The following is a 15199-nucleotide window of genomic DNA, read 5'->3' as shown; positions in this document are numbered from 1 at the left end:
TGTAGAAAGCAGCAAAAGCAATTCCCGTGTCCACTGCTCTGTGACCGTCGCTCTGATTATGACTGCCTCTTTGTTGTGAAGAGCTTGATGTGAAAGTTTCAGCACGCGTGAGGCTGGGAAGGGGCATTTGGTGGATTTATGGTGTCAAACTGCTCACCCTCATCACCGAGACGTTTTCTCTTCTGACTACAGAAATGTCTTAGATTGTATTTGTTTTATTCATTTTTTCCCCCAGTCACTCAGAAAAAAGTTGTATTTCTGGGTTTGGCAATCATTGCTGAATGCAGTGCGCCAGAACCTTAGCTAAACATACTGGCAGCTGGAGGGTGAAATAAATTTAGCTTTTTCTTTTCGTCCCAGGGTCAACCAGGGTCAAGAGGAGAACCTGGGTTACCAGGGGACAGGGGTCCTGCAGGAGAAGGCAAAGTAGGACAAATGGTACGTACACCACGCCACAGTGATCCTTTTGACCTTCAGATCACTGGTAACCCGTCTAAGTTAGTGTTGTTGGGTTTTTTTGGGGGGTTTTTTGTTTTTTTGCCTGTCCCATTTGGCTCTTTTGCCATCAGAATTATTGTCTAAAGGCAAAAAAAGATGCCCAAATGGATTTACTTTACCAAATTGACCATCCCAGCCTTGCCGTAATGGTCCATTTGATCAATCAATCAATCAATCAAAGCTTTATTCGTCACATGCAGGTTGCCCTGCAGTGAAATGGGACCCATCCCCCGACCTTACACATATAGCACAAACATTAAATGGGGATACAGGTCGGAGATTGGTAGAATCAGAGAAAAACATTGAAATGTACATTACAGTGGGGAAGTACAAGAGGAAAAAAGAGACCCCTACTCATGCTGTGCTTCCATGGTAGGACAGCATGAGAACAGGAAACAAAAAAACTCCTTTGCACAAAAAAGCACATAAATGTCCACAGCACAACATTGTGAAGACATGACAAGCCACAGGGGTGGGTGGGGGGTGAGGAGTAATCCGAAGAAACACAGCAGCCACCCTGCACAGCGCTATCATTCCAGCGCGGCACACAGTGTTCCCTCGCCGGAAACAAGCATCGAAGGCGTTGGAAAGGGAGGGGGGATGAGTGAGTGCCTATCAGTGTAAGTGTATGTGTGTGCGTGTCCATAGTTCAGCGGAGACAGTGATTCACCTTTTATTGTTTATTTTATTTTCACTTACTGAATACGGGACAGACTTGACTGGGGGAAAGAAGGGGAGAAAGAAAGAGGGAAAGAGAAACAGCTGAGAAGAGGGACGGGGGAGAAGGGCAAAAGACAAAAACCAACAGAACGGGCAGAGAAAAAAAAATGCATATATCGATCACCTGGATCACCTGCTGAGAAAGAAAAAAGAAAACAAGCAGAAGAGAACAAGAGTAATAGAATAAACAACATCACAATGATATATGGGAATATGACAGTAAATACTAAATATTAAACATTATTGTGCAGCACATAAGATCAACAGAACACAGTGTGCTTTGAGGTAGGAGCCAAAAAGGGTGTAGTTTGTGGGTGTGATCACCCGTGTGTACACCTGTGAGCATGGACGCGTTTGTTTTTTGTTTTTTAAAAGGTTCCTTCATGTAATGATCTGCTAGAGGGTGTGGGTGTGTCCTCCAGGGCATGAAGCAGGTATGGAGGAGATCAAAACTCCAGACATCCAGAGGCCCCCAGAACACAAGAGACCAAGGAAGACCAACAGAGGGGCAGCTGCGCCACTGTCCCAGAAAGAGCTGAGGAGAGTCCCAGATGAGGGGTCACTCAGCAGCCGCGGAGCAGAAGCCAGGGGGAGTTGCAGTGACGCGCCCGTGAGCTCCACCGGCAGCCAGCCGTGCCTGAGTGACCGAGCCCCAGGCCGAGAGGCCGGGGGCACCCCACCTCCGAAGTGGCCCGAGCGAGCCCCAGGCTCCAGGCCCCGATAAGCGGCCGCCAAGGAGTGAGCCGGTGTGTACCCGGACGCCCATCCCCGGACACAAAGAACCAGCAATGCACCGATGTCTGAGGGTGTCTGCCACTGGTGGGTGGAGATAGGCCTCCAAACCTTGGAGGGCCTGAGGTGTCCCCAGAGAGGTGGCGCCTGATACCCAACCTGACATATAGACATAGACATACAGGCACACACAGATACAAACATCCATTCCCACCCTCATGCTCTCATATGCACTTACTCCACACTCAACCAACGTGGAGACAGACATAAAGAGACGCTGTACACACGATCACACTCCCAAAGCGTACTCTACAAACCGGGTCTAGGTACTCTTGCCCCTGGAGGGGGGAACTGCACCCAGACCCAGGTGGTGTTTCCCTTTTCCCTGCGGTGGGGGGAGGCAGACCGCCCCGACTCCGCAGCAGCAGGAAGGCCCCACACTCCAGACCGCAGTTGGACGGCCAACTCCTCCTCCTAGTCCTAGCCCCCCCGCTCCAGCAGGCCGCAGAGAATGGGGGTGAGAGAAGACTCCAAACCTCCCTCCACCCGCTCATTGTAGTGTTGATGCATGTGTGTTTTAAGGTGCATTTAAAACCCAGGAGGGCTTGGAGCTACCTGCCAGAGAGCAGCAGGTAAGCGCATGGTCCCTCCTGCTAGCCCTCAATGTCTACGTGTATTCAAAATTGAGAGGTGGGCAACGACGCCAGGGGTGGGGTATACACCCTGATGGTACTTTGGACTCCGTGTATCGTGCCCACCCCCAAGATCCTATATGTATGTGTAATGAGAGTGTGAGTAATGTGAATGTCTAAGTTGTGGGATAAAATTGAGGCAGAGGCAGCCAGAAGGGGACAGAGGGGGGGGGGGGGGGGGGTAGCCTCCTCTGCACCCTGGTGACATACCCCTACTCCAAGGTCCTGCATGTGTGGGTGGTTGTGGTGGAGCGGGAAGAGGGAGGCAGCTGGAGATGGGGAGGGAAGGAAGGGAGGGGCAAGTGACCCCTCCCTGGGGCCAGCTCCCCCGCTGACCCCAGTAGGCACCCCCATACTCCACGACCCACCAGGGAAAGGGGGCCCAGGCCCATCCAGACCGGGGCCCAGTGCAGCAGGGCCTCCCGGCCCCACAGAGCCTGGGACAGTCCACCCAACCCCACCACAGAGAAAACTGCACCCTCCCCACCATCCACTCATCTTCCAGACTACATAAGACAATAAACACCCAGGCTGAGATCTTCCTCCACCTCTCCTGTATCTCCCCCTCCTGCAGAGGGAGCTCCTGAGGAGAGGAAAGCTCCTGCAAGATGTGACAATCTTCCCCACCAGTTGAAGAGCCCCCCAGGTGGCTCGATGCGCCGGCGGCAGAGTGTTGTTAATGCCCATCGTATTTTTGTTTAATTTTTTTTCTCTGTTTGCAAGCACCAAAGATAAACTCTAATGCCAAAATATGTAACACTTTACTGGAAATGTAACATCTCATCGTCTAGATCCTGAAGATTTACAATGTTGCTTTAACGTTAGCCACAAATTTCACCATGACTCTTGTTTACAGGGACCTCCAGGACAAACTGGACCATCTGGACCTGTGGTGAATATTTACTGAAGCATTTTTTAAATAACTCCATGCTATTATTGTATCGTCTTTAACGTGCATTTCTGGGTTTAAGGGTTTGAGGGGTCCACCAGGTGTTGCTGGTCCTCAAGGCCCAGCAGGTCACAATGTAAGTCCAACACTGAAATATTTACTCATAAATAAGTTCATTTATGCTTCACTTGTCTTGACTTGTATAACTCTCTGCAGTGAACCACAGTTTTGGTGGATGCTGATGCATGCCTGTGATCTTCAGCTGATAGAAAATGTAATGTGTGGCTTTTTCTCCAAATGTAGGGTCTGCCAGGAAGGCCAGGAGAAAAGGGCTCACCAGGAGAGCCTGTAAGTACACACAGCGAGAGAACACCAGGCTACATCAGAGCTTCTGTTTCTCCAGCTGTTTGCTTAGTTTTAGTGCATGCATTAAATATAAAGCGGGATATGAGAACACTTTGTTCTGTCACTATCACTAGGATCATGTGAGTTATCAGAGCAATTTTTGTTGGTCGCAGCTTTTTTTCATGAAAAGGTTCTAAAAAGGCCTAAGCTTAGCAGCTAAATATGTTTCTCAGACTTTAACATGACACAAAATAGACATAAAATGAGAGCAATATTGGAGAGAGACTAAATTACTACTCAGATTGCTGTTTGAGCATGCTCGGGAGTTTGGAAAACTACATGCAGTGTATGGGGGTTTCAAAGTAAGTACAAAACATCAGGCCTGTTGCTCGTCGGTCTAAAACCTTGGTTTGCATCCAGCTCTTGTTTGATGGCCACACGCTGACTGCAGTGACTGATTGTGGGGGTGTCAGCGAGCTTCCTCTGAAGGTTTTTCAGGTGTAGCTGTACAGCAAGGATGAGGGAACTTAGTCATTGAGGAGGGGCTCAGAGTAGTTTGGGTGGTTTGGGCATCTTATGTGTCCTCTCTGCCTTGACGTCACCTCAGTATCTTACCAGAAGACCTGGAGGCCATGACCTGGGCTCCTCTGCTTAGACTGCCACCCCCACGACCTGGACCCAAATAACTGGCAGGAAACAGATGCACGGCTGAATGGATGTTGCTTTGTGTTAACATGTTCATCCTACCAACTTTATAAGGCTACATTTTATTCTTGTTAAAGATTAAAGTCAACCTTAGAGTGTCACTAATGTAAATGGTCAGCTTCTGGCTGCAGCTCGGGGAAATGGGAATAAAACTCTGGAATCTAGTTTTAAAGTTGAAGTTGGAAATCTTGAGAGTCCACTAGAATGCAGAATTCATTTTGGAGCAAGATGTTTATATTCTATATATATATGATACTTTTTTTGGACACAATTTTGGCTTGTGCACAGATCCCTTGATGTTACTTTGTTTCCATTAACTCATTTATTTTCTGTCTCCCAGGGAAAAGCCCCAGACTTTGACCCAAAGGTAAGAAGCCATTATTTGATATGATTTGATATGTGGATCATTTGATGACAGCGTGTCTGTGCCATCTTTAGGAGTTTTGCTCAGACTGCCCTGCAGGACCACCGGGACCACCTGGACTCCCAGGAATCCCAGGAGATAAAGGACAACAGGGACCTGCTGGGAAAAATGGAGAAGATGGATACCAAGTGGGTCAAAGTTATTAACATGTCATAATTAAAGTGAATGACCTCACTTCACTTCTCTTGCCTAAAGTCTATTATAATGTAAAAGCATGTATTTAAGCACATTTTATAAAGTGTGTGTTTGCTGCCCTGTGTGAGTCATGAGGTCAGAGCCTCGCCATCCGTCACCTGCTGTGACGGATGGCGAGGCTCTGTCTGCATCATTAGCTCGGCCTCCTCTGGGGGGTAGCGGTGAGCGATTAGCAACCAGCGACGGTGCTCGCCACTGTTGGCTCGGACAGAGACTGATGGTCTGCTGTGTCACTGCAGGGCCCGCCAGGACTAGCCGGACCTCCAGGGGCCCCCGGAGCCGATGGAGGAAAGGCATGTGTGCTCACTTACTGCCAAACTTATTAGCTGCTTCAATCAGTTATTTTTTTTTTTTTTACATCATTCAGACGTTAGGGAGATATTTTGAACTTTATTTTCTCAAGCCTAACGTTTTTCCAACCAAATGCTTTTCTCTTTTTGTCACCACAGGGTGTAAAAGGTGATCGAGGACCTGCTGGAAACCCCGGAGACAAAGGGGACAAGGTGTGTTTTTCCACTGTGACATTTCCAACCTTCCTCTCGCTGTGTTTGAAGAAACATCCAATGCAAAGTCTTCAGCTCGATTTTAATGACCATTATCTGTTTAATAGGGTCACCCGGGGCCTCCTGGTCATCCAGGTCCTCCTGGATTAATGGGTACACCTGTAAGTCGATGTTTCAGCCTTGTTTACAACATTGTCAGAATACGTGAAAAGTGAATATTGACCTCCACTGACATCGTCTCTTCCTCTTCAGGGTAACGATGGGTTGCCTGGGCCTGCGGGCCCCCCAGGACCCCCTGGAGAAAAGGTCGGTTAGCACCCTGTGTACTTTCTGCTCAGAGAGCCCATTACCCATGTGTCATTATTGTACAACCCGCTTCCCTCTAGCGTGTAGGTCACCGTCCTGTGCCGTAATAATGGCTATTAATCATTTCTTTTTTGTTGGTGACCCGTTTTTGTGTTTGTTTTTACCAGGGCAAAGAGGGTCTCAAAGGAATCCAGGGACCACCAGGGCTTCCTGGCTTGATAGTAAGAAAAATCATGAGAACGTAAAGCATCATGAATATGCAGTTCCTGCTGGATGCTGTGATTATTTTAGGCAACAATATAAAACCATAAGTGGGCCTTTGGGTCTTTGACGCTGCAGACCCTAAATAATTGTTTTCCTTTATCACAGGGGCAGCCTGGCAAAATGGGAAAAGATGGCAGACCAGGTGAACCAGGAGAACCGGTAAGTTGATGGAAATGACCCACAGAGCATAAAAAGTTTGAACACTAACTGGAAGATATTGTCTGTATTTATTTATACACACATACTCACTCAAGGTGTTTCCTTTCAGGGCAAACAAGGTGAAACTGGACCCCCAGGAAACTCAGGGCTCAGGGGACTCCCTGTAAGTAGCCAGCAGTAGATCTGATAGAAGAACCTGGTGATATGCAAATTGCTGTGACTGATTCGCTGCACCTTCTCTTTCTAACCAGGGCTTCAAAGGCCACAGAGGAGAACCTGGAGCTCCAGGAACTAAGGTTGGTTTGCTTTTAATGTATTTGAGCAGAGAGGTGCGCTGTTAAACAAGAATAATATGTTAGAGACATTACAGGAGAAAGAGAAGGAGTTATAGGTCAGTGTTAATGAATGGTCAGGTACAAAGACTGAAATCATAATGATTAAAACGCAGCCAATGACCAAAGGAAAACTTCAAAATACCAGTTTAAAGACATCTGGCTTTTGAGAGTAACACATAGAGACATGATGGATAATTCTGAAGACATTTTTCATTTTCTCTATACCTGTTTATTATCTTTTCCACTTAACTGAATAACTGACACATGAAACGTAAGGAAGTTGATAACCACCGTTGCAATACTGTCGCCTACTGAGGCTTTAACGTTTCTTTCAGCCAGTTACCACAAAGAAACGCTGGCTATCTTGAGCTTGCCTGGTAGTCTAACCCTCAGTTTAACTAAAACATAGCTATTTTTCCTTTTTCATGCAGTATCAGACTCTTAAAGCAAAGTAAAATAACCCACCGCATTACAGACTATATCAACTATTGTAATGCCACGACTAAATACAAATACCGAGAGATTCCAGCAACAAGACGGGACACAGTTTCTCCTTTTACTTCACAAGGCCGCACATAAACAGCTGACCTTAAAAATGCGAGCTAAAACCATTTTGAGATTCTGGCAGTGCAAAAAAGCAGAAAATCTGCACCAGTGCAGTTTTATTTATGTTTTGTGACAGCATTTTTTTTCCTGAAGAGGTGTGCAGTTTGCCAGACAGCGTGATGGGTCCTGAAACAACTACCCAAAATAATCTTGGTGTCTGTGCAGACTTGCTGCATTCATGTTACCCTCAAGAAAAACCAAGTAAAACATGCAAATATAATCAGTGACGGTGCGACAAAGGACAACAAATGTAGCCGCGAGTGTCGTCGTTGGTGGCTTTGAAAACTGCCGCACCGTCACTTTCTCAACTGCTCACAAATGCATGCAGTGTGAAACTGGCGAGGAGTGTTACTTAGTCTCTGGCTCAACAGCCTTACTCACAGCAGGGGTGCAGGGTATAGCACACAGCCACGTTCGCTGTTTAGCTCGCCGCACTGCACCGTCACCTCATATCTGACACCAGCCCAGAGGCTCACCTTTTTTTTTTTAAACACCTGTTTTAATAGAGACTCATCACACCTGCTGCTTTCTTCTGGATTCTGTCAAAGCCCCGTGACCAATAGCATGGCTCATTACAGACAAGTCTGAGTGAGTCACAGCGAGGCAGGCAGCCTCCTCGCCCTGCAGCCACTCTGCAGACAGCTTATTAGAGGAATTGTTGCCGTAGACACAAGACTTACCCTTCATTATCACCTCCATGTAAATTAAACTCAATCTTAAAATTGAAAGTAGATTTTACAAGTGCAGAATGTCTCAGCGTAGTCTGGAAGCATCATATAGATTCTTACAGGAAGCTGTCTGGTCTGCAGTGTTGTGTTATTCTTATAAGCAGCAAAGGTTACATTATGAGTCATCGTAATGTAACCTTCATATTCTCTCTTTGTTTAGTTGATGTTTTTTGTTATGTGGCACAGGGAGAAGATGGAAAGCCGGGATCACCTGGACGTGACGGTAAAGCTGGGAAAGAGGTACGTGGTGGGTTTTATCAAATTTCGCTTCCTTCCTTTCTACTTTAAGTGCTTAATGCATTTTTTAGAGAAGTACTCAGGCCAAGGTTTATCACACAGCTGCCCTAAACTAACAGTAGTGGGAATTAGCAACCAGTATGTGCAGTTTTTTAACTTTAACATTATCGTTTATGAGTTTTCTAGAAATTTTCAAATGTACTGTTTTACAAAAAAACCCCAAAATATTATTATTATTTGACGAAACTGCCAATAATTTGCCAATTAATTTACTTGCATTCCTAAACTGAACATTTTTTAGTGAATGAATGTTATGCTTGATTAATTTCTGAGTGCTGACTCAAACTCGGGTGTAAAGATGTAAATTCAGTTACTCTCCTAATAAATAACTGTCACACAGCTGTGTGGCAGGTCGTGTGGGACACAGTTGCAGAAATCAGAGACAAAGAATAAACTAAAAGACAGTTGTATTGCCGTCCTAAAGCTCAATAATTCACAAACTCAAACAAAGAAGAAGCTGCGAAAACGTGGAACTCGAGGAAGACGCTGCGAGAGGAGAGGACGTGACAAAGGGTAGTGGAGGACAGAGACAGTAAATACACAGGAAGGTAATTAAGAAAGTGGAGACAGCTGAACAAGAACAAATCAGGAATAACAAGACAGGGGAAGCAAAACTGAACACAACACACAAGCATGAAAAGGAAAACACAGTGATTCCAGAAAAATCAAAACCCAGAGATCATGACGATAACAATATAGCTCTTAGTTTTAAACACGTTTGACAGATTTCTTCTTGTTTTTATGATGCTCTCATTCATTTATTAAGCACTGTACATATATACAGAAAGGGGCACCACAAGGAAAAATGCAGCTTTTATTATATTCAGTTTTCAGCCCTTATGGCGCACTGAGGAACAGACAATACATTTAAAGGAAAGAAACGTACACATGAAAAAACCCCAAATAAACCCTGATAATGCCTCGACTGCAGCTCTCTGATATCCCCCCTGCTGTAAACATTTGTCACCCCCTTCAAAATCCTCCAGCACGTTCTGTCTCAGTCGCTGAGCTCTTGACTGTGATCATTAATGTTGTCTGGAAGCAGATGTATTGATTGAGGGAATGCAGATAATAAAAAAGTTTCTTCCTGGCACACCATCACCGGCATCTTTAATCATGTCTTTTATAACGACTGCGGCCAAGTCGTGGCAGTGCCGTTTTTATCTTTTGACACTGTGTGAGAGTTGTTTTGTTTTTTTTGGGGGGGTTTTTTCTCTCTTCGTCAAAGTGAAAACTCGCACATACACTCAGAAACTGCAGGATTGTTATGCCCCCATTTTTCTTGTGGCACGGTGTGCAGTAGCACTTCACAAAAACCTCTTTCACCAAGCTGATCCTCTGGCTGTGAGGCAATGAGACAGAATGTTCTCACAGCTCACGTCTCCTGAAGTAAGAATATATTTTTCACCTACAACAACAACAATTCCCATTTAACAGCCTCCTACAGGAGAGGCTGCGGTCCAGTAAGGCTATGCTACGTAAGGAGATCAAATTAGCCCTTTGCATGTTTCTTTCACTATTGAGCAACACAGTCGACTGAGTGCAGCTCAAACTGCCAGGTCACAAATGAATGACCTGATGCTACACGTGATGCTACTTGAATCTGGAAAGCATGCTCCAGTGTAAGAACTGGTGTTTACACCTGCGGTTCTTTGGCTACAACGTGGCGATGCAGCGTGGTTTTTCCCATCAAATGCAGGCTCTGCAGGCGGATGCTAAAAGAGGCTGAGGAAGCTTTTCACTAAATGAATTCTGAGCTTGCTTTATTATAAACCGCTCTGCATAAATCAGAGGCCTGTAACGGCCGACTTGTCCAACAGGCAAGAAAACGGCAACAATATTTCTGTGAGCAGTAGATATTGTGGTATCCACACTGTATTTCAGAATGTGATTAATCTCCACTCTCTGCTCAGATTCAGGCAAATGCTGCACAAAGTAATTTTACAAAGCTTCGTAATGTATTGAGCCGTACTGCTAAAGCAACACAAGAGTTTCTCAAAGTCAGTCATCTGATCTCAACCCAACAAAGCACGTTTTTCAGTTACTGAAGACCAAACTGAAGGCAAAAGACCCAGAAATGGGCAACAACTGAATGTGGCTGTAGTAAAGTCCTGGCAGAGCATCTCAAAAAACGAAATCCAGCGTTTGTTGATGTCCGTGTGTTATAGAGGAGCCAGTGACACCTTATAGAATGGACCTAAATCTCTGGCACTGTTCACCTTTGATTACTCACTTGCGCTGATATCAACTGCTTTAGCGACGTTGGGGACCAATCAGAGCTTTAAAAAAAAAAAAAAAAAAAAAATTGGTATAAACAGCTGTAAATTGTAAATGTTAAACGGCTGAAGAAAATAAAATACATACAGTATATAATACGAGCAATAAAAGAAATAAGTATCTTCATCTTTTCGCCAGTACACATTTACTGTAGTGATGAAAAGATGCTGCTCACTCCAGAACGGAGGGTTTTGCACTGATGCTAATATTTAGCATCTGGCCCCCATTTTGGCCTAAAGATGCGATAAAATTCATTCAACCAGTTTGAATGCAGGGTACTAATGTTGTCTTCTTACAGGGTCTTCGGGGACCTCCAGGGCCAGAAGGACTTTTAGGCCCAAGAGGAGAGCCGGTGAGTCATTTTCAGTCACTGGCATGGCTGTCTGATGCAGAGAAGAGACAGCACGGTGTCACGCTGACAGATAGGGACATAAAGTGGCACTCAAGCTGTTTCTCTCACTGCCCTTCCTCATCAGTTTTTTTCCATTATATCTTTTTTTCTTCTTCTTGTTTTTTTAACTTGTATCCCAGGGCAAGCCGGGTGAACCGGGACCGTCAGGAAAATCAGGTCTCCCCGGAACACCGGTGAGTTTCCTCTTCCTGTTCTGCAAAATCTTTGCATTCAGTTTTACTGTTTTTTCACCTTTGATGTAAGAAGCACGTATCCCTAATTTAACTCTGTGACAAGCACCCAGAGAATGAATGAGCTGAAGCAGTATTTTCAGTGATAGCAGAACAGGCGTACATGAAACTGAAGGCAAGAGGAGACTTTTTGAAGAAATGAGCTGTCAGATTTTGATGGAACATCAATGTTGCTCTGACTGGGGAGGGAACATCACTTTCCCTTGAGTGAGGAAGGGAGTTGGCCGGGTTGCTGCTAGTTGAAGAAAAGAAACCCTCAAAGTCAAGTGAATCAGGTGATCGTCATTTTCTAGAAGACTCATCTAGTAATTGTGTTTTGACGCGCACCCACAGAGACACGCCTAAGCTGAGTCTCTGGTGACAAAAGGTCTGAATTGTCTGGTGATGCAGAATGCAACCAAGGTTATTGGAAGGTTTTGCACAGAGTGCCTGATATCAGGGGAAAAACAACTCTGGCTCACAAGGTTTCCTTCAGGGATGATTTTACAGTGAAAATGTGAGTGTGTGAGGATTTGGAGAAAAGCCAGCAGTGACAAAGCTATCGGTTAAAGAATTGGTTCACATTTACATTTTGAGTCTGTCAGGAAACAATATTCAAATGAGCACTTGAACGCTAAACAGGTTTCATTTGCTGTAATTATCAGTCCTGTTCAAACTGGCCATTAAATGATCCCTTTCTAAACTGCTTTGAACATAATTGACTGTAATCAGAATCTACATTCAGAGTTCACTTGAAGCAGTTGTGAGGGTTAAGCATCTTACCAAGTGGATATCGGAGTTAAATGAATTCCCTTTGCATATTTTCCTGAACTGTGTTTCCAGGCTCAGTTGCAGAGACTCAGTCTAAGCTTGTCACAGAGTAGCTAAGTAACCTTTATTAGTTGTTTAAGCTTAAAACGTTCATTCTGATTAATCTTAAAAGTAGAGACAGTGTCCGTCATTCCAACCATGTGCAGTGGTGCAGTACACAGTAAAATGAGATGACATCCCTACACGACCATGGTGCTACATATGACATATAACAGACAACCAACACAGGACTGCATAAAGTGCAATGTGCAAAAATTGCAACCCTTCCCCCTCCAAAAAAAACAACAACAAAAAAACAAAGGCAGTGCAACACTACATAGAAGACAACGATGTGGACCCAAGACAGTGCAATAGAAATGTGCAAAAAGAACCTTGGTGTATGAAGGTGTGTGTGTATGAGATTGTGCAGCTAAGTGCTCAGTAGTGACAGTTTGGGAGCTGGTTCTGTGAAAGGGAGACCCTTCAGCTTTCAGGCCTGTCCTCTGTGGAACGTGCTCCCAGTTTGGGAGCTGGTTTCACGGAAGAAGGGTCTGAAAGCTGAAGGCTCTCCATCCCATTCTGCTCTTAAATTCTCTAGGAACCAGAAGTAACGCAGGAGTCTGAGAGCAAAGTGCTCTATTATGGTGATATGGCACTATGAGGTCTTAAAGATAAGATGGAGCCTGATTATTCAGGGCCTTGTATGTGACGAGTACTGAGGAAAAGGCTGAAATATGCAGAGCGTTTGTTTAGTGATTCGTGCTGAAATCAAATCAGCTTATGTGTCGGTATCATGTGCAACGAGAATGTTAATAAGCTGTGGGAAGGAATAGCAGGACCTGTGCACCGACCTGTGGGCTGAAGGATGGTATCTTTGGAGGTGGACTAAATGTTGCTAACTGGAGGGCAGACGATATGCAGGAAGTTATCAGAGGAGTCGATGATATCAGTCAGCAGAGGAAGCAGATCAACAGGAGCAGCCCGGGGGAGGGAAGAGGGCAGCAACCAGAATGCAGAAAGGTTACAGAAGGAGATGGAGAGTGATTTCAGTGGATGGCGAAGGAGATGTTCAGAGGAAGAGTCAGATATCGACCAAAATGGTATCAGATGTCAGATTTACCACGCAAAGAAAAGGAAGGGGTGCAGTGAGTGGAGAGGAGCAGAGGTGATAGAGAAGCACATCAAAGATTTAAAATACAGCATTTTTTAAAAGAAAGTGTCGATAAAATGGGCATTAATACGTTTCTCCACTCTGTGGATGCATTAAGCAGCTTGTCTTTGAGCCCACGCGCTGGTTAGAAAATATGAATTTTAATGTTTTCAAGCCACAATATTTATGAAAATTTCATCCAGAGCTCTGCTGCATGCTGAGCAGGAAATGCAGCTAAATCTGCAGTAATGATGCAGCCCTGCTCATCTACAGTGTGCCACGTGACAAACATGTCTCTGCTGTCCTACAGGGTCTCAGGGGAGACAAGGGCGAGCCGGGCAATCCAGGGTTACCAGGCTTCAGTGGACCTAAAGGCCCCTCGGTGACTGCAAGATTATTTATTTATATATTCATGTTTTGATGTAAAGATTAATCGCAGCTCGCAAATACGAGCAGCTGTGGGTAATAATAGCTTTTATTTTGATTTCCAGGGTCCGCCCGGTCCAATTGGCCCAGAAGGAAAACAGGTAAGACTTTCCAAAAGAGAACTGATGACGTATCATCTTTATATCCACACTAACATTTACTTGTCTGTGGTATTTTGTAGGGTGTGCCGGGCAGAGCTGGTGATCGCGGTATCAAAGGAGAGAAGGTGAGCAGCGCTAGGAGTGTAAACCAAATCAGTTTTGCTGACCACTTTCGACATACACACTTACACATTATAGCAGCGTGTGACAATTACTGATGTGCCACAGGATTTTGAGTCAACCAGACAAATATGCTAGAAATGAATTTATACGTTTCCCCCCAAAATCCTTTAAAGAAACTTAAAATAAAGAAATAAGGGGGAAACTAATGACTTTATTGTGCTGAGCACACTATAATCGCATAGAAAACATGCCTGTGTGTGGGTGTGTATGAACTGTGGGGCTGTAAATGCAGGGCAAACCCACACTGCCCACATGTGGACCATAGCATTTTTGCCTTTTTATGTCCACACTGTCGGCTTGCTGATAAACAGCCCTATTGGCTCACCTGTTGGCTAACCCATACAGACCCGGCCAACATTTTACTCCACCACAGTTTTCTATGGGCAGTCTACAGTGAGGTTGCCCATAGAAAAGCCACACAGGGCTCTGTAAGGGCAAATTTGCTTTAAATGCCACACTTTAAAACAAATCTGACACAGACAGCAAGAACATTGGAGTGTGTTAAAGTGTGCGATAAGAGGATGGAGGCGTGGTGTCTGCACCATTTTATTAAAACAATGCAGGTGTCATGATACGTAGGTCTACATGCTGTTAGATCAAAACCACCAATAACGTGTGAAATGGCATTTGAGCTCTTATGTGCAGATATGAATAGAAGTGTGTTTTATTATTTTGTCTTGCTTTTGATGTGCCTTGGACACAAAAATTGATTCAGTTTGTAACAGAAGATCGTTCTCAGTGAAGTGAGTGGTCAGAATCTAAAAGTAACAGCTACACTAAAAACAGCACCGATCGTGTGAGGAAGTGATCTTAACGAAGAGATCAGACAAATCTGAATTAGTTTTGGGTATTTTTGTTTTTTTTAAATATGCACACTTCATGTATAATGTCAACCATCTTAAAAAACACTAACTTTTGCCCAGCTGCCTTGCTGGTTACTTTGGGATCATGTTCTTCGAGGCTAAACATTTACAAACATGGTGACATCTGTTCCAGGGAGATCCAGGTACAAAGGGAGATAAAGGGCAGTCAGGAGAGCCAGGTATGCCGGGAAACCCTGGTCCCCCTGGCAGGAAGGGCCACACGGGGATGATGGGCATGTCAGGACCACAAGGAGAAATCGGAGCCCCAGGGCCACAAGGACCTTCAGGAAACCCTGGCCTTCCAGGGCCCAGGGTGAGTCATAAACCCAGCTGAAATAGACTCTGAAACAATATCGGCCCTACAGCAGTA

General features: G+C 45.0%; 1 protein-coding gene across 6 annotated transcripts in view; it reads left to right on the top strand.

Annotated features, from left to right (window-relative positions):
* Positions 1-15199, top strand: part of col22a1 (collagen, type XXII, alpha 1) — a 68854-nt gene that overhangs the window by 44816 nt on the left and 8839 nt on the right. For all 6 annotated transcript variants that reach the window (XM_082520916.1, XM_082520915.1, XM_082520918.1 and 3 more), the window contains 21 exons: positions 361-438; positions 3499-3534; positions 3614-3667; positions 3835-3879; positions 4922-4948; positions 5020-5133; positions 5440-5493; positions 5650-5703; positions 5811-5864; positions 5956-6009; positions 6177-6230; positions 6379-6432; positions 6542-6595; positions 6684-6728; positions 8288-8341; positions 10974-11027; positions 11207-11260; positions 13567-13638; positions 13748-13783; positions 13864-13908; positions 14963-15142. In XM_082520916.1, the coding sequence (XP_082377042.1) occupies positions 361-438; positions 3499-3534; positions 3614-3667; positions 3835-3879; positions 4922-4948; positions 5020-5133; positions 5440-5493; positions 5650-5703; positions 5811-5864; positions 5956-6009; positions 6177-6230; positions 6379-6432; positions 6542-6595; positions 6684-6728; positions 8288-8341; positions 10974-11027; positions 11207-11260; positions 13567-13638; positions 13748-13783; positions 13864-13908; positions 14963-15142 (1272 nt within the window). The remainder of the gene's footprint in view (positions 1-360; positions 439-3498; positions 3535-3613; positions 3668-3834; positions 3880-4921; positions 4949-5019; positions 5134-5439; positions 5494-5649; positions 5704-5810; positions 5865-5955; positions 6010-6176; positions 6231-6378; positions 6433-6541; positions 6596-6683; positions 6729-8287; positions 8342-10973; positions 11028-11206; positions 11261-13566; positions 13639-13747; positions 13784-13863; positions 13909-14962; positions 15143-15199) is intronic.

The sequence above is a fragment of the Aulonocara stuartgranti genome, assembly GCF_965226115.1.
Source record: "Aulonocara stuartgranti genome assembly, chromosome: 22".
Taxonomy (NCBI): Eukaryota; Metazoa; Chordata; class Actinopteri; order Cichliformes; family Cichlidae; genus Aulonocara; species Aulonocara stuartgranti.
This window is presented reverse-complemented; position numbering and strand designations above follow the sequence as displayed.